Source organism: Thamnophis sirtalis, unplaced genomic scaffold, assembly GCF_051295495.1.
Source record: "Thamnophis sirtalis isolate CommonGarterSnake01/CBP01778 unplaced genomic scaffold, rThaSir2_p1.2 scaffold_4, whole genome shotgun sequence".
Classification (NCBI taxonomy): domain Eukaryota; kingdom Metazoa; phylum Chordata; class Lepidosauria; order Squamata; family Natricidae; genus Thamnophis; species Thamnophis sirtalis.
In genome coordinates, this window is record NW_028261384.1 from 69,656,129 (window position 1) to 69,679,718 (window position 23,590).

General features: G+C 40.9%; 1 protein-coding gene across 6 annotated transcripts in view; it reads right to left on the reverse strand.

The window, feature by feature from the left end:
• ELMO1 (engulfment and cell motility 1) overlaps window positions 1-23,590 on the reverse strand; it is a 562,024-nt gene that overhangs the window by 448,427 nt on the left and 90,007 nt on the right. For 5 of the 6 annotated variants that reach the window (XR_015696387.1, XM_087713089.1, XM_087713086.1 and 2 more), the window contains exons 2-4: window positions 13,160-13,307; window positions 2,454-2,494; window positions 1,159-1,231 (exon numbers count right to left, since the gene is read on the reverse strand). Coding sequence is in view for 5 of the 6 variants with exons in the window: in XM_087713089.1 (XP_087569215.1) it covers window positions 1,159-1,231; window positions 2,454-2,494; window positions 13,160-13,237 (192 nt within the window). In the remaining variant the exon portion in view is untranslated. Of the gene's footprint in view, window positions 1-1,158; window positions 1,232-2,453; window positions 2,495-4,165; window positions 4,340-13,159; window positions 13,308-23,590 lie in introns of those variants that run through there. The other variant, XM_014054036.2, reaches the window with a different exon arrangement.

A 23,590-nucleotide genomic window follows, 5' to 3' on the forward strand; every position in this document is an offset into this window, starting at 1 on the left:
CACACACACACAAGAGAGAGAGACAGAGAGACAGAGAGACAGAGACAGAGACAGAGATTAGTTCTACCACTGTTGTGATTAAAAAGTAATTGCTATAAATTGGACAAGTTTAATCCAATTAAATATTTGAGCAAACTATCTACTGATAAAACTTTACATTAGGGTGAGATAGAGGATCCATTTATAACTCACTTAGGATTAAGTATTTTAGAATAACAAAGTCTGCTGTCCAGCCCAGCCTTGATGCAGTGGAATTGGGCAACTTTTGTTGAACCTCCAATCTTCCTTTGGGGGTGGGGACAAAGGGGAATTGTGGGGAAAGAGGTACGGCTGCAATTACAGAGAAATCTGGGTCCATGACAGACTGATTTCAGGCAGAGGAACAAAACATACTTGTTATACTCAAGTCCTGTGGCAAAATTTGGATGGAGGGAGCACAATCATCCTTATACTTCTAGATTTTTCAGCAGCATACAATATGCAATTAAGAGTATCATTCTGGATTATGTTCAAAGATTGGGACTTGGTTTTTCATTTTCAATTACCTGAGTGGGTAAAGTCAATAAGAAGGGAGAAACATTATGTGCCCCGAGTCTTGATTTTATATTTTTTAAAGATGTGGTGAGAGATGATCCATTGGTTCAAAAAATTGAATCATTAATGTGATAACACTCAGTTGTTGGTACCCTGGGCCCAATGGTAGAAGGAATGGAAAGTCTGACTTGATGCAGGATGGCTTACATACTAGATGGGGTAAACACAGATCAGACTCAATTCAGCCAAAACAGAATGGTTGTTATTGCAGAAGCTTGTTTATTTCAGGGCTCTACCAAATTTGACTCTAAGCCAGTTCTCCCAGAAATAGCAAGTTGGTAAAATTGGGTTTTCCAGAAGATATTTGGGGGTTAATTGCCATTGACACTTATCTGAGTTTATATAATAAGGAAATTTGATGTTATTTCTGTTTATTGTTATTGTTTTATTGTGTTTTCTAATATTAGTAAATCATCTATATTCTCTCTGGGTAAATGGGGATAAGCTTATGCATAAATATCTTCCTAGGTATTTTAGTTGTAGAACCACACTGTTTGTATTAGGAGTGACAGATTACTTTTTTAATACACCATACATTAACTGAATAGAAATCAACTTGTTTACCTTTTCAGTAATATAAAAATTGGAGCTATCAGCATGCTGCAGTGCATAATGTTCATGGTTTGCTAGAGACCACCTTATAAGACACAAAGATATACATTAGTAAATGTGTACAGAAAAGAGAATATTATGAACAACTTTTCCTTCCCTTCGCCAATTAATTACCATTTTGATAACAGAGCATAAAGGTAAATTTGTAAACAACTTTCAAATCATCCTTAAAGATGGTATTTATCACTTTCTACCTAAATGAATAACAGTATGGTTAAATTTCATACTGGTGATACAATTTGTACATATCTTACATCATACATGTAAATTAAAAAGATCTGGGAAGAGATAAGTTTAAATACTAGTTGAATCTACAACTATGGCTAAGTGGCTCAAACAATCAAATCACATCCTCACATAAAGAAAGTTATGGGCTTGCCTTTCTGATTTCTAGATCAAAACATCAGGATATCTAAGCTTATTGGTACTGTTCATGAAAGCACACAGACTGTGAGCAACAGAAGCCACATATAGCTTGGCTATTTCGAAATATATTAAATCAGGATTTATGGTTTGTTAAATCTGAACAGTATACTTCTCTCTCTCCTTCTCCCCAAATTGGAAATGAGAGTGTATATCCCCCTCTTATTACAATTCCATAAAGCTAACACAAAACAGAAGATCTCATATTCTTAATGTCAGATTGGGCAATAAATTAATGTTTAAAATATTTCACCTTCCAATTCTGGACTTCTCAAAAGGATCCCTATAAGATTTAATGGCATAATATATGTAAGTCCAAGAATACAGCTAGCTGCCAGTGTGGGCAGTGCTCCGAGTCCACTTGATTCCATCTTTATAATAGTGTGAAATGATCCCCAATACTATAGGTAATTGAGGAAACTTGCTTTACAAAGCTACACACAAACATCCAGCTCAACCATAATGCCTATTGGATAACCTCAGAAGCTATGTTTCTTTCTTTGTCTAATATAACTTTTAGGGCTGTGTAGCACATTGGGAAAATTTTGGATACATATGTAGTGAATAATGTAATTTTCTCCCCTGGCCACTTTCAAAACTAAAGAAAGGCAGCTGAAGCCCAAACTCAAAATATTTTTCCATTTTTCCCAGTACAATAAAAATTATGTTCATCTTAATGTAAGATTAAAAAACTGAATGTATAAAACAATAGCAGTCTATGTTCCTTAATATGAGATGATTGAATTAACCACAAAGAGGATTAAATTTATTATGTACAGTGCATTTGGGAATTATAAAAATAACAGTAGAAAAACAGAACTTACCCATCACAAACTTCTTTGATGATTGCAGTCAGTGGCTTTTTCTGAGCATAAAAAAAGAGAGTGAATATCATTTTTATGCCTATTGCAACATAATCTCCAATGCACATTTGCAATATGAAATAAATTTTAACTTATTTCAATTAATTAGTACTTCTAGAATATTTCATTCTAATGATATATCAATCTTTATTTATTTATCTAATGATTGATAATATATGCTATCAATTCTCTGTTGAAAATATTGATCTAAATGGCCTAATTAAGTAAGGCAAGTTAACATGCCTACATAAGAGAATAACAGTTGGAAGGAACCTTAGAAGAGCATATATATGTAGTGTACATATACTGCACATATACATCCACATGCATATACACATACCGGTACATATGTACATATATTAAAAATACAATTCTAAATATTATAAAATGATACTTTATTATAGAAGTCTTCATCAATGATATATTTGGGATTACAATTCCTATCAACTAAATACAGCATTTTCAAGTAGGCATTGCGATAATGGAAGTAGTCATATGTCTTGATAGAAGGGAGGTTCAGATCTAAAACTAACATTTCAACTAAGTCCTAGTTCAAGTTTGACATTACTAGCAAGTTTAAAATAAGCAGAACTTATAGTTTCAAACATTACTGAACTGAATCAGAATGCCCATTGTGCAGAATCATAATGCACAGTCTAAATTTTTACATTACACTAAACCAGGATGGGGAGAAATATATTTTATGACCAAAATAATAATATTACAAATAATTAAGCATGGAGTATTGAAAGGACTTTTATGATTCCCTAATGCTGTTCAAATTCCCGGATAGATTAAAGTTAACTTCATATTTTAACACAAGTGTTTAGAATGATGAGGAAAGAAATATCTAAACAATCCAATCTAATTATCTTCCAGTAACATGTATCATGAATAAAATATGTTTTGAATAAGAAAACTAGCTCTACCCTGTATCACACCCCTTTCTTTCTTACATTATTTTTGTTCATGCCTCTGTACACAGTAATAAATATAAAACACTTTCTACTTTTACAGGAATGGCCCCTAAAAATTTCAACAGAACTCCTTCTAGCTTATTGCGAATTTACTATGTAGCAAGTCTATAGGGTTAATTTTATTTTGATTATGGCCCCAAAGATAAAAACATTGCCTGGTTTGGTGATGTCACAATATTCCAAGCACTGCTTAAGCATAAATGCTTGCTTTTTACAGAATACAAAAGAACAGCTGTCCTGAAGAAAAATGATTGTCATAAAAATTAATTACTTTAGTTACAGTAATAATGAAGAAACAAATCAGGATTGTTTGTTTAATGAAGGAAAGTTAGGATGGCAGAGGTTGCAGAGCATGGGAAGGGAGATACAAAAGGTACAAATGAAGAGGGAGCTGAAATGCCTCTGCAATTGTAAGCGGGGATAGGCTGCCAAGTGCCTAAATGTTGATCATGTGACCATGTGGGCACTACAATGGCCAAAACCTCAGGCATGAGTTGCAAATCCATTTTTTTCAGCATCTCCGTAATTCAAACAGTCCCTAAAAAAATGGTCATAAGTCAAGAATTTCCTGTCCTCATGTTACATTCCAAACTGCAATCTCCTATTTGACATGATCATCACCAAAGGGTCTTTCGGATAGTGATCTCTCTCTCCCATTATTATTAGCCTTCAATAATATTTTTAGGAAATACATACGTTTAAATTAGGCTTCCAGCCGTAGTCATTTCTATACCACATTCATCATTTTCTGCTAATGGAAAAGACAATACTGTACTGGGCAATTCATACATTAAAGCCCAGTTTTATTCCAACCACACATTATTTTTTGCAAACTTGAATTCCTGTTAATAAAGGAGAATATTTGTAGCTCAAGATTTAAATAAGGGGTTCTTTGGAATATGAACTTTGAGGTATCCTTGGTGTTCTCTGAGCTTGATTGTTTTCTTGTAGATGTTTCATTATGCAAACTAGGTTAACATCATCAGTGCAAGAAAACGATCAAGCTCAGAGAACACCAAGGACACCTCAAAATTCATATTCTAAATATTAATATTGTCATACTATACAAAAATACATTTGCTCATGTTTCACAACTCGAAAAGACATACAGTAAAATGGCACATGAAGAGAATGCCATTTAACTTTTAGAAATATTTGTTATATCCGTAAAGTAAAAGAGCTTTTTCAATAAGTAACAAGCATATCAAAACTTTAATATTATCCTAATGTGCCTCTACATTTCTCCTAACAATCTTTATCATATAACAAAAATTATATTTTGTTTTCCTCTCTTAATAAAAATTAGAAAATTTATCTTTAGTGGAAACTGTTGTATGCAAGATGCCGTTATCTGAGGAAGGCTTCCACAATTCTCTCTGCACAGCAACTTCCATCGGAGTTCTGACTACAAAGCAGACCTTTGCAAGTTAAAAAGATCAAAAGTGTAACACATGTACTGCTGAAAAATGCCACACATGCAACATCACCTCCCCCTCGGCAAACAAATTAACAAAAGAGCCAGTGTCCACAGAAGGGACAGCTGGATTTGTAAGCAATATGTTCTCTCAGTTCCCCCCCCCCCCCCCAGTTGGAACAGCGTGTCCAAAACTTTGTCTATGTACCAATTTTTCTACTGTCTTATGTGGGGAGGAAAATGCAAAAAAATAAAAATAAAAACACAGAATCCCAGTTATAAAATGCATTTTAATGTATTTATCTGAAAAAGTCCTCTTTAGTAAGGGAAAGATAAATCCTTTTTTCCCCTATTGTTTGTCTTCAACTTTCAAAAAGTTCAGAAAAGTGCCTTTTTCTCTTGTCCAATTATAAATATTTTTTCCATTTTAGGGACAAGGACAATGGTTGTTTTTCATTATATTAATCTCCACCCATTTTAGCATTCTGTGAATAACTAGCTTAAAAATGAAACAGACATACAAATGTTTTAACATAAGCTGATTTCTTGATTTAAAGTTACAATTCTGTGGTTATATGGCAATGTATGCCTAGTCCATTCTTACTGATTCTCTCATTTATGACAGATAGCAGTATCAAAACCTACAAGCAACGGAGTTGTACAACCAACAGGAACTACCGCATTTATATATATTTTATACTTTATTCTGTTTTGTTAAGTGGTTTTTAAAGCCACTGCCATTGCAAACACCAATATCCTTACAGTGCCAGGGTTCCGACCAATGCCCTAATTAAAACATGAGCCTCGAGCCAAGCTTCAAAAGAAATCCAGTTATTTTTAGGAGCTTCATGTCAGCATTTTTCAAGTGAAGTCAACTCTGACCCCATTTAAGTTATATCCTAGTCTGACCCTTTCTCTACCTCCACCCCTCCAAGGTGTGTCATTAGTCACATTCTCCAACAAAGAAATTTTGCGGGTTGTAGAGATCACTCCCCTCCAGCCACTGTGGATAACCGTGGAGATGGCTTTGACAGAGAGAAGGCTGGAATGTGCTTTTTATGTTGACTGAAGTGCTCACTCGCTGCAGCTGCAACTTTTGTTTTCCCATCCACCTTGCCTATAGCAACTTGAGAGTAGGTCAGGGATGGTTTGCGAATTGTCATACAGATTGTCCCTACTAGAAGAAATCCATTCCCTCTGGGGAACTCAGCTAAAACTTCAACAGAAGCTTCAATATATTCCTTAAAATTTCCTTGAAATGTACCATAAATATTAACAGGTGACTCTGAGAAGCCAAAAAACAGGATTGCAAACAACTCCCTGATGCCAGAGAATGAAATATGAACACTTTGTTTAAATTTACCAAAGCACCAAGATCACTTTTTTTCTTGCAAGAATCTTCTCAAGGTTAAAAAACTGACTAGATTAAAGGAGTACAATTAAAGTACAATTAAATTCCCCACTCAGGGTAATACTTAAATTGTTCTACTACATTTCTGTATAAACCAAAGTTTTCTCTTCTTAATTCTGGGAGTAGTGAGAAGGGTTCCATTTCTATGGAACATGTGATGTTCCATAACACAACCAAATTAAGACTTGCTGAAAAACAAAACACATTTATGTAAAGAGTAATTAAAATAATAAAGTTAAATCTGTTTTTAAAATGGTGTTAAAGGTAACTTATAAAAAGAAGATAAAAGTTATACATAATAAAATATATTTAAATAAACATTTAGCAAAACATTGTGTAATTTTTCTCTTAATGCTATAACTTCAAGCACTGCTCATAAGTATCTCTTGTTCAGCATTGTCCTAAATTTGAAAAGTCGCTGAATGAGTGATTGAGCGGAACACATTGCTTCCTAAATACTTTTGGGTGTATCTTATAAATGTGTGGCTACTAATTAAGAATACAACCTGTGGTTTAATTTATCATGTAACATTTTATAGAAATCTTCTGCTTTTACACAATGGCAATATACACCTTATAGTACCTGTTGGTTAGGCTACACACACTCAAGAAATATATGAAAACATTGGACTATTATTGAAACACATCTAGTATACCAAATGCAACTCGAATATTATGGACTTCTAAAAGCAGTGGGCTTGCCTGGAATGCAGCTCGGATATATGAAATATTGTTGTTACATATGTGAATGGAAAACCTTTCAAGAGACTCAATTACATTAAAAAGAAATGGCCACTACAGAGAATTTGATTCCAGGATAGAAAAATGTGGCACATGAATCACTTGTTAACTTGACAAAGATATGTTGACTTCCACTTCACACAAAACTCAGATTGAAGAATGTTTTACAAAATCTACCAACAAGAAAGGGAAAGATTTTCATTATTTGAGGCAGATGTTTCCAAGAATAACTAGTGCCAAAATTAAGAAAGCCATTTTTATTAGTCCACAAAGCAGGTATGTCATAAATAATAAGCGATTCGAAGACCTGTTAGTGGGGTGAGAGAAAATCACCTAGAAATCACTCAAAGAAATCACTGAGAAGGGGAGTTGGTCCTACCTGAGATGCCCATTCTCATAGGTAGGGAGGAGCACCCAGAAATGGGTGTTATTGTTGTCTTCTGTCTGGAGACTGAGCCCGTCATCTTTTTTGGTAACACCCCTCTACTGAAATCTTCCCCAGTTTTTCGACTTAGTCGACTGGCTGTCAAGACGTATAATTGTTTTCTCTACAACCTACCGTATTTTTTGGAGTATAAGACGCACCCTTTTTTCCTCAAAAAAGAGGCTGAAAATATGGGTGCATCTTATATACTGAATACAGCATTTTTTGCCTCTCAAAACCCCACCCCCTTCACCAAAATGGCAGTGCATAGCTTGTAGGAGGCTTTCAGAGAGCTCCTGGGGGCTGGGGAGGGCAGAAATGAGCAAACAACAGGCTGTTTTTTGCTCAATTTTGCCCTCCCTCGGCCCCCAGGAGCACTCTATAAGCTTCCTAAAGCCTATCCGTGCCCTTTTTTTGCACAAAAAATGGGCTAGTTTTCATGAAAAATGGGCCATTTTTTGCTCATGGGGGGGGGCTCCTCTGGAGCACTCTAAGCACTATTCATGCCCTTAAGCACTATTCATGCCCTTTTTTGCAAAAAAAAAGGGGGGGGGTCATTTTCATGAAAAACAAGCCATTTTGGGGAGGTTTGCAGAGTGCAAAAACTTTTTTTTTAATTTGTGTCTTCAAAACCTTGGTGTGTCTTTTGATTTTTCTATGGAATTTTTCTTTTAGTGATGGCTAACCAAGTATGGTTAGTCGTCCTGTCATTGCTGTTGTTCCTGCCTTTTTCTTTGAGCAGTGGAGGAGGCTACTTTTAAAGGCTTTTTTCCTTCAGCAGAAGCTCTGTTTCTCTGCTGCTCAGCGGTTGACCTGTCGGCTGCCCAGCGCATCCTGGCAAGCCGTAGGGGGCTTGCGATCAGGTGCAGCCGCTCCTGGTCCTTGTTCAGCTAGAGTGAGGCTAAAATAACCTGGAAACAGGGCCGGATTTTCCTATAGGCTAACTAGGCTTCAGCCTAGGGCCTCAAGATCAAGAGGGGCCTACATTCAAATTGTTAGCAAAATTAAAATTACACTATTCTAAAAACAGTGAACACTAAAACACTGAACCGAAAATAAGGAGAAATTCTATGCATATGACTAATAAACAAACATAAAAAAGTATTGGTTAAGATCGTTCCAGCGCCGTGGCAGTTGGGGAGCCCGCCCACGTTCCTGGCACCGGCGGTCGGGCGAGAGGCACGGCCGCTCCCAGTAGCCGCCTCGTCGACGCGGAGCCCACCAGCGGCCAGGCAGGTGAGGGCAAGGGGTCCGAGCCGGGCAGCTGAGCGCAGCAGGGGAGGCGGCTGGCCTCGCTGCCTTTGCCGCAGAGCAGAGCCGCCCTCCGTCGAGAGGCCAGCTATATATATTGATATATATCACAGTAATGATGTATTTTATTGTCTCTCATGTAATTTACAAACTTAAAAATGGGAGGTGAAAGGGCCTCATAAGTGGAATAGCCTAGGGCCTCTTTTCATCTAAATCTGGCCCTGCCTGGAAAGCACTCAAAGATATCACTGAGAATTTTGTGGGCAACTAAAGAGCACCAAACTGCATTCAACTGTTGACAAACCTCTTATGACATACAAAAACATGAAGGCAACATGTCACTGAAGATTCATTCACACTTCATCCAAGTCATACTTGGGCTTCCTTCCTGAAAATGTAGGTGCAATCAGTGATGAATTTAGTGAAAGGTTTCACTGAGACAGGGGTTTCAAACTTGTGTCATCACGCCATTGTAACGTGATGTATCGGGACTTTTTCCCGCTTTGCTAAACCCGCCATGGGCATGGCCAGCATGTGATACATCCAGCTCATGGGTTTGTCAGCCCTGCACTAAGACATTACCACATGGAAATTAGGGCTACTGGAATCCATCAATAGTAGGAGACTATTGTTGGATGCTACAATGAGATGCATCAGACAAATGAACTGATATAAAAAACACTTTTAGTTCTGCTGAACTCAGGTAGCATGTCAGAAACATTATGAAATTAAAATCATCATAGCAATTAAAAGTGAGTTTCATATTTCTTAAGACATCTGCATGACACAGTCATTAGGAAATTATTTTTGTGCTTAGTTTTAAGGAGTTTTTCACCACCCTCCAAAGTTTTTCACGAAATAAAAAAATTTTGGGGAAAAAATTGTTAAGCTAGAGCAACTTTACCTGTAGAATAGCATCTAACTGAAGTCAAGATACAGAAATCCAAAGCAGACTGGCCTTCATAAAAAATAATGTAAAAGCAAGTCTATAATTGAGAAAATATAACTTTTTTATTTTTGTTTTTTATTTCTCCAATTAAATCTGTATACCAAAGACTTCTTAATACCTTAGTAAGAAGCTCATGAAAGATAAATTTTATAAACTGCAATGCAAGCAAATATTGCACCATATAAACATATGGTGATGGAAATTTATTCACTTTTCCCTACTGCATGATGAATAAATCTCTGATGGCAATAACAAAAGTCTTAGACAACAGAGATACACTATTTGTCAAAATGTGAATGAATCATCTTGTAATTAATTTGAATCATACTGAACTTGAGTCATTATGACATTTTTAAATATAGTGCTACTCCTAAATATAATAGAAAATATTATTGTGATGGATAGGAATCCTCATGTAGGTATACATACAGTATATATGTTGTAACAACAGTGATGGAAAGCATTGTCTGAGCTAGAATTCCAAATTAATGTCAGCATCTTCGGGATGTATATTTGAAAAAATACATTGCCTAATAAATTGGATAGATAGACAAACTGCCAGCAATACAATGCAGTAGCAATTTTTATTCATTAGTCAGGGAAATGAAGATTCATTGATTGGCTATTTTTTCATTGTTAAGTGGGTTTCAACATAACATTAAAACAAGAATGCCAACTTAATAAACTACAGTGTGAACATGGAGATTACAGATGTCCAGAAATCCAGAAAAAATGCAGCTACTTTAGGGTTGGTGATGAATCCTTGCAAGAAAGTTGGTGGGATAATATGAAGAAAAGTGCAGGAGAATACCAAGTGCAGGATAGCCTGAGGGAGGGTGACTCTATTTCCCATCAACTTTACTCACTGTGTGATTAGGACTTTGGTGAGGAATTGGCAGTTGTGTGTGTCCATTTCCAAAATAGTTGTTCATCTATGCTGATCTATTATTGATGAATAAATTAAAACTGATGAATTCAAATCATATTGTATATTCACTTTACACCTTATCAAGGTGGGATTGCAGGTTTCTTGTGACATCACAAAAGAGAAAATAATATTTCAGTTTTATTTATGTATTGTCAGTGTTTCAATGCCACTGTATCCTCAACTCATTTCAGTAATTACAAATTGATTTATCAGATGTAGTCTTTGTCAGCTGCCAAAATATTTGTACATTGTAGAAATGAGAAAGTGGCACCATGTGTTTCTATATAGTTTATTTATAGGCTATGTAGTCTACTTTTCTGAAACTTTTAACATCAGTACTTGAATGTGAGATTAATAGCTATATAACTACAATTACGTTTATTAAACAAAGTATAAGTAAAATTATTGCTTAAGTGTTTCTATATGAGCTTAACTACAAAGAGCCAAATCAAAATACAAAATATAGTGTTGAAAATAGGAAGGTTGTCATATATCTTCATTAAAATATATCATTACATTTATTGTTATTTCTAATAATGATCTGATGTAGCATACTAACCTAAGGAACTACAACTAAACATATTTTTTCTAGGCATACAGCATTCTGACTTGAATTTATTAATGTTTTAGTGCTTGCTTAGGAGAGATGCTTGTCGTATTACAACTTATCTGGAAACCTCTAATTTGAAAATGCTGTATCATAAAAAAATTACTAGTTCTGCTAAGACCTATTTGCTATATTTTTCAGCAACACATGAGATAATAATTAATATAGAAGTTGGATTATAATTGAAGGAATGCTTCACAATACATTTCAAAAAGTGTATTTCCATTTTCCCAGCCACTAGGTCAAGATATTAGATAAGCCCTGCCTTAAGGATCAAATATGAATATGATTGTGGCTTAGATTTGGTTGAGTTTTATTTTTGGTTTTTTTTGCTGGGTTCTGTCATTTTTTTAAAAAAAACCTATGCTACATTCCAGAAGCACAATTTGCAAGCAAGGCAGTAATCTAAATAAAATATTTTTTTCTAAAAAAAATTGTCAGAGACAGACTGCCTCTGTTGGGAGAAGGGATCAAATAGGGGATCTGTCTGGGATCATTACACAGACACAAGAAAGCAAAGTGCAATTTCCCTCCCCCACTTAAACACTATTGCACCTTAAGTAGATTTCCTCAGGAACTAATTGCCCATTTGAAAGAAATCCTAATAGATAGGAAGATTCCTTAGAAATGTCTATCTTCCAGGAACTTTAGCAAAGTGGTCCTAATAAAGCAGTATTACAAACACTAACTCCAGTCTAGGCAAAGTGATTACAACTGAATATTTTCTTACACTGAATTTATTATCTTTAAATGGCAGTCCCATTATATAACAATTTGATACGAGCCAAGAATCAAACTCTGGAAACTCCTAAAATGACACCAGATTTAGAAAACCATGTTTTTCAGGAAGCTTCCTCATTTCCATATCACAAGGGCCTATTGACCACTTTGAACAGTAGGGCTACTCCAAAATTTGAGAGCCCTTTATTGCCCTTCATTGCTAATTGGAAGCATGCCACACAGTGCTGAAGACTTTCACTTTCAACTGCTCTAAAGGTCACAACTTTTTTTAAAGCTATATATTTGATGTGGTAGTAAAAGTTCAATAAGGGCTACATAAACTGCTGATCAGTTCATATAAATTACAGTAATTAATTTCAAAATATAAGTCATATGAATCCAAGTTCATCCTTTTAAATATATGCAAATTATTTTACAGTTCATCAGTATAAAATTATACTTTGGTTCAACATGGTCTGGAAATAGTATGTGTAGTCCTCAACAACATTCAAAGCTCTGATAATACTGAAATAATAGCATTTATGTCCAGTGCTCAAAGTTACAAGTACTGCAGCGACACTGAGGTTAGGTGATCAAAATATGGGTACTTGGCACCCTGTCTATATTTATGACTGCATGGTGACTTCTATACCCCCTATCTGCTCCATTTCTGCCCTTCTGGCTGCCCTGAACTCTGCCCTATATCCCCACTGTCCTGCATTCCATCACGCTGAATGACATTCACTATCTTCTTTTCCCATTGCTGACAAGATGAAGGGTCAGACTAAACATGCTTTGTCAACAGCTGGAGAAAGATGATAAAAATTAGCTGAAGGGTCAGAGAAGTAGTGTGCAGGCAACCAAAAGGGCAGAGATGGGAAAAGATAGAAAAGGGGGGTTGTTGGTGTTTGAAACATAGGTTGGCAAGGTAAAGACACTAGAAACATGAAGTCTTGGCCTAATGACTCAACTGGAACTGCCTCACTAAATAGAATTGTCATATGATGTTTTGCATAATGACTGTATCACTTATTGGCAGCAATTTCAGGCCCAGTTAGTGTCATTCAATGAGGACTATCTCTATGCAAATCTATGCAAACCTCCTATTTAAGTAAAAAATCCTTAAAAAAAGTTCCACAATTGATTATTATAAGATAATATAAGATATTGTATAACAAACATTAACAACTGTCAGTATAAGAGTAGAAAGACTTTTAAAAATAACACACAGAAATAAGCACTTACTTGGTCAATTTCCATCAACTTTGGAAAGGCACCAGGCCACTCTATAGCTACTTTCACAGTATTTGCTGGAGGCGGCATTTTCCGTCACTGCTCTTCTTCAAATGTAATGAATTGGAATATCTTATAGGCTATAGGATCTCTTTCACAGCTGGAGGGAGAGAAGATAATAGTATTATTTGAAATAAATTCAAACAGAATCATCCTTTTTTTCGTGACTCGACAGATATAATTACAGGTGTATAATTGGTGTGTAATGCACAGGTTAAAATCTTAAGAATTCAATTGTATACCACACAGTCTAAGATATTAATCAACCTATTCAGAAGATGGCTGAAATACAGTGACGTGCAGTCAGGGGAGGCAGGGCAGGGCCTCACCACTGTCATCATGAAAAGAAAAGAAAAATTAAAAGGAAAAAGGCTGAAGTAGTTGCTGCCAGAGTCGCAGTGGATGACTCTGCTTAGTGCTTAACTGTTTAAAAAAGCCTCTTAAAAAAGTGCCCGCTGCAGGAGGAGGCGAGAGAACCACGTGCTTCATTTAGTCTATCTTTATGATCACTTGAGCAGAGTTAAGCAAGGGTTAAAAGGCAAAAAACTCCTTATGTAGATGAGGAACATGGTTCTCTCGCCTCCTCCTGTAGAGGGCACTTTTTTTAGAGGCTTTTTAAAAACAATTAAGCAGAGTCATCCATTGGAGGCTCTGGCAGCAGCTAACCCAGGCTTACTTCATTTTTTACATTTTCATCATGGCAGACAAGAGGACAGTTGAAATCCTCTGTGAAACAGCTGGAAAAGGTATGTGGGTCGGAGGGAGGGGGGAGGAATTCAAAATTATTGTAATTTGTAAGTAATTTTAATTGTATATTATTATAAGTAATTTGTGTGTTGTGTGTGTGTGTGTGTGTGTGTGTGTTTTACCTGCCTGTGCTGGCACGCGGGCTGGCACTTTATTATTTTTTTAAAGCCCTGCCACTGTGCCTGCCATAGAGCAGGATGCATCCCACTCTATGGCCAGCGCAGCACCGGGACTTCCGAAAGCCCCGGCGAAGCCCCGAAGCCCCGGCTTTAAAGCCATGCCACCGAGCCCACCATAGAGCAGGACACGTCCTGCTCTATGGCCGGTACAGCGCCGGAACTTTAAAGCCATGCCGCCGTGCCCACCATAGAGGGCTTTCAGGGCCGGGACTTTGGGGCTTCATCAGGGCTTTCGGGACTTTAAAGCCATGCCGCCACACCCGCCATAGAGGGCTCTCACGCTGGGGCTTCGGGGATTCACCGGGGCTTTTAGAAAGCTGCGCCGGGGCTTCGGGGCTTTGCCGGGGCTTTTGGAAACCCGCGCCGGGGCTTCCCCACCGAAGCTCCGGCGCAGCTTTCCGAAAGCCCTGGCAAAGCCCCGCCATTGGCAGACATAGGGCAGCTTTTGCCCACTTGCCTCACCAGCGATAAACCTCACTGCACGTCACTGCTGAAATACTAGAATATACTTTGAACAGTACTCATGAAATAGTTTTTTTTAATATAGAAATGATCTGAAATATTCTATTATCACTAGCAAAAGACTAAACTATCCATCTTTAGCTATTTCATCATGTCCTCCAATAATTTTGTGGTTAACCTAGAGTGGTCTCACACAGTTTTTTTCTTCCAATGGGAGAGATCTTGGGCATTCTCCTCACACTTAATAGCAGTAACTATGAAAGGGATCTCTTAGTGGGCAACCAGCTAAATATGAGCACAGTGGTCCAAAGTCCTGTTGCTCAGTGGTCCAAAGTCCTCTTTTCTGATGAAAGCAACTTTTGCATCTCATTTGGAAACCAAGGACCCAGAGTATAGAGGAAGAATGGAGAGGCCAATCAAGCACAGTAATCCCATGGTCATTGAACCAGTTTTTGGTGCTTTTGGCAAAAGTTGCTCTCATCAGAAAAGAGGACTTTGGACCAAGGAGCAACAGGACTTTGGACCACTGTGCTTCATTAAGACCAGGGTCAACGCAGCCGTCTACCAGGAGATTTTGGAGCACTTCATGCTTCCTTCCGCAGATGAGCTTTATGGGGATGCTGACTTCATTTTCCAGTTGCCCACACTGTCAAAAGCACCAAAACCTGTTTCAATGACTGTTGGATTACTGTGCTTGATTGGCCAGCAAACTTGCCTGACCTGAACCCCATAGAGAATCTATGGGGCATTGCCAAGAGAAAGATGAGAGACATGAGACCAAACAATGCAGAAGAGCTGAAGGCCGGTATTGAAGCATCCTGGTCTTCCATAACATCTCAGCAGTGCCACAGGCTGATAGCTGCCATGCTATCATACTGCATTGAGGCAGTAATTGCTGCAAAAGGGGCCCAAACCAAGTACTGAGTACATATGCATGCTTATACTTTTCAGAGGTCCAATATTGTTCTATGTACAATCCTTGTTCTATTGATTGTATGTAATATTCTAATTTTCTGAGATGGTGGATTTGGGGTTTTCACAAATTATGACAAATCATGGCTTGAACTATCTTGCTTTGCATGTAATGAGTCTTATCTCATATATTAGTTTCACCTTTTAAGTTGCATCACTGAAATAAATGAACTTGCACGATAGTCTAATTTTTCGAGTTTCATCTGTATATATTATAGCAGCCTTTCCAACTTGGTATCTTCTAGATGTGTGACAATATGTGTAAGATGGACTATAGGAGATGAAATCCAATGAATTTCAAATGAAATCAAATTACAGTTTAATATGTCTGCATTAATATGTGTATATATAAGTATATAAATGTATCTTTTTTACGAATATGGAATTAAGACCTCTTCTTTACAACATATACATACACCAGTGGTGGGTTATGACCAGTACACCCCAGTACGGGCATATAGGTGCCTGCCGGGAGCACCAGGTACCATTCTGGTATGATGCTCCAGAGGACCCACCCAGCTACCCGGGCTCCTTAGCGGTATTTGAGGTTTTCGGGGCTTCCGTGCACGGAGCGCATGATGCCTGTGTGACGCTCCACCGAGCAGCTGGAGTGTCACGGAGGCATCGCAAAGTGTTGCAGGCGTTAAGTATGCATGTGCATGCTGCGCGCATGTGCATACGTGCTGTGCACAGTCACATGGTGGATGCCCAGCCCAGTTGCACCATACGGGTTGCCCTGGGATCCGGAACCCACCACAGACACACACAACAGTTAGAATTAAGGAGTTAACTTTAAAATCAATTTTTTAGTCTTCAGAAAGATGCTGAAAGATGACAGGAGTGAACAAGAGCAACTGAAGTCAATTGGCATGAACTCTATCCAAATTCAGATTTCCAGTTTCTAGGGCCCAGTTTCCCGACAGTTTCCCATTTACCTTGCTTCTGAGAAGCAGTAACAAAGATTGCAAATTACAATCACATGACTGCAGGTTGCTTTTACAATCGGAAACCCAGGGCAGTTGCTAAGAATGCAATTGTAGTTTAATTTAAACCCTGAAATTTAATTTAAAAATAATAATTTTTTTTAAAAATGCTTAAAACTTAATCAGAGTAACCCATTATAGTGCAAATTCCAGTATTAAAGATGATCTGTACAGTTTGCACACATTATTTTACTTCTATTTGTTTTTGCTATACCTGAATATCTCCATTTTGCTTTGTTATTAAATAAATAGAACTTATTATTCTAACTTTAGAATAATATTATTTTGTTTATGAATGGCATGCATATAAGTACAAAATTTGCATTTGAGTGGAGGGTTGCTAAGGATTTACATATAATGATTTTAATTTTCCTTAAAAGTTGAGACTATTTTCAAAACATTCCCTAGCACACTTTCATATTGTCCTTCCCACTTTAAGATAATTTGAAAAATGAATGTTTTATCATACTGGTTTCCAGGAAATCAGATGCATACCCATGCAAATCTGTTTCTTACCTTATTTCTTATATATCCTTCCTCACTGCTGACATAAAGTATAGAACCTCTTCCATACAAATGATTACTAAGTAGAAATCAAAATAAGCTCTAGGCAATAGCAATGCTCAATAATTAATTCTAATGAAAATAATATAATGACTAACACCAACTTGAAAGAAAATGTATTTGGGAAGGCACTGTTAGCATAAAGTAAATGATCTGTATAATCCTCTACTTATGATCATTCATTCAAAGTTACAACAACAATGAATGAATGGTGGTTATGACTGATCCTTGGAGTTCTGTTCATCCTAACACTACCACAATCATGTGATCATGAACTGGTACTTGGTACTGTTTGTAGCACTCTGCAATGATTTGATCACTATTTACAACCAGAAAGTCAATGAGGAAGCTGGCAGGGAATGTTACAAGTCATGGGTATAAATCTTCCACACCCACACATCCTTCCTCCAGTTCCTCTGCTTTTATGCCATGCCAGACACTCATGAACATCTCCTGATCCATTCTGCACCTCCCTTGGGCAGCCTCCCCAATTCTTGCCTCACATGCCTTATACTCCTCTAATCTACACTTTTTACACATTCCTTCACACCTGTGCCCCCTTCCAAGCTTCATGCACTCTCCCTGACTTATACCATGCTTCTCTCACACACTCATGCACTGTCACCAAATCACACTTTTTACACAGTCCTATGCACATCCTTTCATCCTCCTCCATCTGGCAGCAACCTTTACTTCCTTGCTGTCTTGGAACTGAAAACTTCCTGCAGATTTCCAGGTTGTACTGCAGGAGAGTCCAGGAATGGGATTATCATATCCTGATTGGTACAGAGACTGAGTCATATTTTTAGCTACGCCTCTGACTCTCTCTCCTTGGCCCTAGTTTCAACTCAGTTTGCTCCAAGAGAGATTGTTATTTCTTGACTCCTGATTGGATCCTATTCCTGAGACATATTTGATTGGTTTTTTCCCCCCAAATGTATTACTTCAATTGGCCTTCAAGTCTTCCAATTTTTTTTTTCAAATAGCAGGCTGTTGGCTATTAAAGAGGCCGTGTAGTGCAGCCACCTAATTGGAGTGCCAGTACGTTGGCCCAGTGGCCATTTTCTGGCTCCATTAGTCATGTGGAGTCTACAGAGCCTCTGTGCAAGAAAGGTGAAGAGGCTACACTGGAAAGAACAGTGGAGCCAGAGGACCTCCTCAGCCTGTCTGAACTAGCCCATTTTCATTGGGAAAGGTCACAAGGATTTTTTCCCCATTTTTGCACTTTTCAGACCAAACAGAGAAGAATGGAGTGGGAAGCACCCATTTTGAATGCTCCAAGTGGCCCTGATTTCTTCTCCAGCAGCTGCAGAAACAGTCTGCAAGCTGCAAATAAGTTCGGGAGCCACAGACACCTAGCAAGGTAGTCACAGGTGGAAGCAAAGCTGGAGAAAGGAGAAAGAGCTGCTGATCACCGTGAAAAGGGCTTGTGAGTACAGCGCAGTCTCACAAGCCCTTTGGGTGCCAAAATGGTAGATGCCAGACCTGATAATGCAGCATGGCCTTCCTCTTCAGCCAGAGTTCTGGAGAGAGAGGGGGGTCACCCAAGCCCCATATAAAGTCCAAAGCAACCAAACCATCGGCTAGCCAATGGTCATCAAGGGCCACCATAAGAGATGAACAGGCGCTGGAGAAGAGAGTGGTCAGGGCTGAGGAGCAAAGAGGTGCACATAGATGCAGGCCTAGATCACACTCTCCTCCTAGGGGTTCTATTGTCTCTTCCTCTCCTCCTTTATCCCTGGCTCATTTTAGGGGCTCCCCAGGGGGTGATGCTTCTCTATACCCTCCTCTGTGCCCCACAGTCACTAGGGGCATTATGGGAGACCCATTTGACTATGGACCCCTGGCCCAGGGATATTCCACAATTAGGGTTCCTCTGGCCCCTCAGGTGGCTGAGCTCCAGTCAGAGGCTAATTTTTCTAGTAACCAAGCAGATCTGGCCAATATCTCAGACAGCCTGTGCAGGCTCATTGCCTCTGCTATTTCACAAAGCATAGCCTTGGGCCTATGGCACAGGGACCCTGCCCCAGCCTGGCACCAGGCCCGAGAGGCCTCTTGGACACACCACTCTTGCGAGGGGCTTCCATCTTTGGGGGAGCATAGACCCATATCTCCATCACTGGCCACCGAGGGGTCTATAATGAGGGATGACAATCAGAGGGATCCCCTGCCTTGACGGGGCTCTTTCCCCCTTTCTCTTTTTAGGTCCCTCCTCCCCAAAGCCCATGCCACTACCAAATTGGGGACAGGGGCTACTGCTCCAGCTATGGTCACCAATCACAAGGACCTGGGTGGGTCTGTTTTCTGAACCCTTAGTGGAAAAGGAGGAGATCCCGGTTCCGCAGTTGTTTCTGGATGTAGTAAAGAAACAATGGGGCCGACCAGGGGCCTTCCCCAATCCAGGGGAAATGATTGCAGGTTCTAGGTTTAGGTTTAGGTTTTATTGAAATTTGTAGGCCGCCCTTTTCCCTGAGGGGACTCAGGGCGGCTCACAGTAAACCAAGGGAGGGGGAATACGACATTAAGACGACAACATATAATAAAATCAACACCATACATTCAATATTCGGGCGGGGTAACAGTCCTTATCCCCAGGCCTGACGGGCGAGCCAGTTCTTCAAGGCTGTGCGGAAGGCTTGGACGGTGGAGAGGGTACGAATCTCAACGGGGAGCTCGTTCCAAAGGGTCGGGGCGACTGCTGAAAAGGCCCTCCTCCTTGTAGTTGCCAGCCGACACTGGCTGGCCGATGGAATGCGGAGGAGGCCCAGTCTATGCGATCTTATAGGTCGTAGGGAGGTAATCGGCAGAAGGCGGTCTCTCAAGTATCCAGATCCACTGCCATGTAGGGATTTATGGGTGAGTAAAAGCACCTTGAAGCGCATCCGGAGATCGACAGGTAGCCAGCGCAGCTCGCGGAGGATAGGTGTTATGCGGGTGAACCGAGGTGCACCCGCGATCACTCGCGCGGCCGCATTCTGCACTAACTGAAGTCGCCGGATGCTCCTCAAGGGCAGCCCCATGTAGAGCACATTGCAGTATTCCAGCCTAGAGATCACAAGGGCCCGAGTGACTGTTGTGAGTGCCTCCCGGTTCAGGTAGGGTCGCAACTGGCGCACCAGGCGTACCTGGGCGAATGCCCCCCTGGTCACAGCCGCTAAATGGTGGTCGAATGACAGCTGTGGATCCAGGAGGACTCCCAGATTGCGAACCCTCTCTGAGGGGTGTAAAATTTGACCCCCCAGCCTGAGTGTTGGAATGTTGGCCAAATCTTTGGGAGGGAAACACAACAGCCACTCGGTCTTTTCTGGGTTGAGCACAAGCTTGTTAATCCTCATCCAGTCCATAACGGCCTCAAGACCCCGGCCCATCACGTCAACCGCTTCATTGATTTGGCACGGGGCGGACAGATACAATTGAGTATCGTCCGCATATTGATGGTATCTAATCCCGTGCCTGCGGATGATCTCTCCCAGCGGTTTCATGTAGATGTTGAATAGCAGGGGGGATAAGACCGAACCCTGCGGCACCCCATAGTTTAGGGGCCTTGGGGACGATCTCTGCCCTCCCACTAACACCGACTGCGACCTGTCCGAGAGGTAGGAGGAGAACCACCGTAGCACGGTGCCTCCCACTCCCACCTCCCGCAGTCGTCGCAGAAGGATACCATGGTCGATGGTATCGAAAGCCGCTGAGAGGTCAAGGAGGACCAGGATGGAGGGATGTCCTTCATCTCTGGCTCTCCAAAGATCATCCATCAATGCGACCAACGCGGTTTCTGTGCTGTAACCGGGTCTGAAGCCAGACTGGAAGGGGTCTAGGTAGTTAGTTTCCTCCAAGGACCGTTGGAGCTGAAAGGCCACCACCTTCTCAACAACCTTCCCCAAAAAGGGGAGGTTGGAGACCGGGCGATAGCTGTTAAGAACAGCTGGATCCAAGGATGGTTTCTTCAGGAGGGGTCTCACCACCGCCTCTTTCAATGAGGCGGGGAAGTTCCCCTCCCGAAGGGAGGCGGTTACAACCGCCTGGATCCAGCCTCGTGTCACCTCACTGCAGTTAGCAACCAGCCATGAGGGACACGGATCCAGAGCACAGGTGGAGGAACTTACAGCTCTTATGGCCTTGTCCACATCCCCGGGGATAACGTCCTGAAACTCAACCCAGAGCTGTTCTACTTGGTCCCCCTGTGTCTCGGCTGGAACTGCAGGTGTGGAGTCCAAGTCCGACCGAAACCGAGCAATTTTGTCCGCTAAGAATTGGGCATATTCTTCCGCTCTGCCCTGCAGGGGTTCCCCCGTCTCCCTTTTGTTTAATAGGGAGCGGGTTATCCTGAACAGGGCGGCTGGACGAGACTCAGCGGATGCAACCAGGGAGGCTATGTGAGATCTTTTAGCTGCCCTAAGAGCCCTAGTATATTCCCTGGTGCAGGTGGTTACCATTGCTCGGTTCTACAATATGGAACAATGGTTCTCCCAGGCCCTCCAGGTCCCGACCATTGATGCCCAGTAACAGCTTTAGACTCCTCCTCCTTCTTAGTGACTGGAGATATAGCTGACAACGTTAAAGCTGACGATAAGCGAGCCGAGCTTACATTACGTAAGACCTTTCAGGCATCTGCTTGGGCCATTAAAGCTGTGTCCACGGCCTCCTTCTTTAATTGTACTACCATGCTGTGGTTATGCCAATTGCAGGACTGTATTCCCCCTCAGGATGGCCACCTTCAGCAGGATGTCAACAAGTTAATGGCAGCCACCAGTTCTCCATGGATGCTACCCTTAACACAGTAAAATATGCATCCTGGACTTTGTCATCATCAGTGTCCTTAAGACATCTCTTGTGGCTGTGGAGTTGGCAAACTGATAATGTCAAAATGGCAGTTGGCATCAGCCCCATACACAGGGGGTTCCTTGTTTGGGGAGTCTCTGGAGCCCATTCTGGTTGAGAACAAGAATAAGACGAAGGTGTTGCATACCTCTGCTAAATGCACAGATTCTTGTCTGGCCCCCTACACCTGTAGGCCTTCCTTCCATGCTTCAGACACAGATTTCCATCAGCAAAGGTATTTCCAGGCCAGGTCAGATAGGCAGATTTCTAGGCCCTACTCACAGCACAACCACAGGTTCCAAAACCCCAGCCAAGTGGCCCTTTTGTAGGACCGGCGGCCATCCCTACCACAGAGGTAAGTGACTTAAACTCAAGTCTCCCCAAAGGCAGTCACCTCGCTTTGTTTGTGGATCAATGGAAGCAAATTACATCAGATGCCTGGGACCTCAACACAGTGAGGGTGGGGCTCAGGTTGGCGTTTCTCTCCCTTCCCCCAAAGTACTTCAGGACATTCCCAGCAACCAGGAACAAGGTGAAACAGAGCCTTATGTGACTTGCTATACAACATTTTCTCAAGATCCAAGCAATCAAACCTGTTCCTCCAGCAGATCAAGGGTTGGGGTTCTACTCCAATCTTTTTGTGGTGCTGAAGAGTTCGGGGGGATGGAGGGCAATTCTTGATCTGAAGCTCCTGAGCACTTATCTAGTGTACAGGAGGTTCAAAATGTTCTTTCTGAAGTTCATCCTAAAGGGGATCATAAAGGAGGATCATCTAGTCTCCATAGATCTCACGGAGGCATATTTACACATTATGATCCTCCCAGACCATCGCAAATACCTCAGGGTCTCCCATTCCTAGTGGGCTTGTTTTTGACGTACCTACCTCCCAGCTGCATCACAACAGCCCTGCCTGCACTCCTAGAGTCAGTAGCCGGACTGGCAGTTGAGTTCCCCAGACTGATAGTACTGGGGGACTTCAACCTGCCATCTCTAGGCAAACGCTCTGATGGGGCTCAGGAGTTCATGGCTTCCATGACAACCATGGACTTGACCCCGGTAATTCAGGGTCCGACTCATGCAGCAGGACACACGCTCGACCTCATACTTCTCTCGAGGCAGTGGAGACGTGATCTTGAACTAAGGGGAATAGAGATCTTGCCCTTGTCATGGTCAGATCATTTCCTGCTGAGGCTTGACTTCTGGAACTACTCCCCCACTGCAGGGAGGTGGAACCGATTAAATGGTTCCGCCCCAGGTGCCTGATGGACCCATTGGGATTTCATAAGGAGCTTGGAGAGATACCTGACTCCCTTGCCCACAATCCGACAAAGTCCTTGGTCGCTACCTGGAATACAGCGGTGACTGAGGCACTAGATCGGATTGCACCTTTGCGGCCTCTCCGCAGCAGTGGATCCAGGAGGGCACCTTGGTTTACCAAGGAACTCCGGGAGATGAAGCACCAAAAGAGACGCCTAGAGCGACGTTGGAGGGCTAGCAACTCCGAATCTGACCGAACACACTAAGAGCCTTTATTAGGACTTATTTAGTGGTGATATGGGCGGCAAAATGTACACATTTTTCCGCTCTTATTGCATCCGCAGAATCTCACCCGGCCACCCTGTTTAGGATAACCCGCTCCCTCCTGAAAGGGGAGG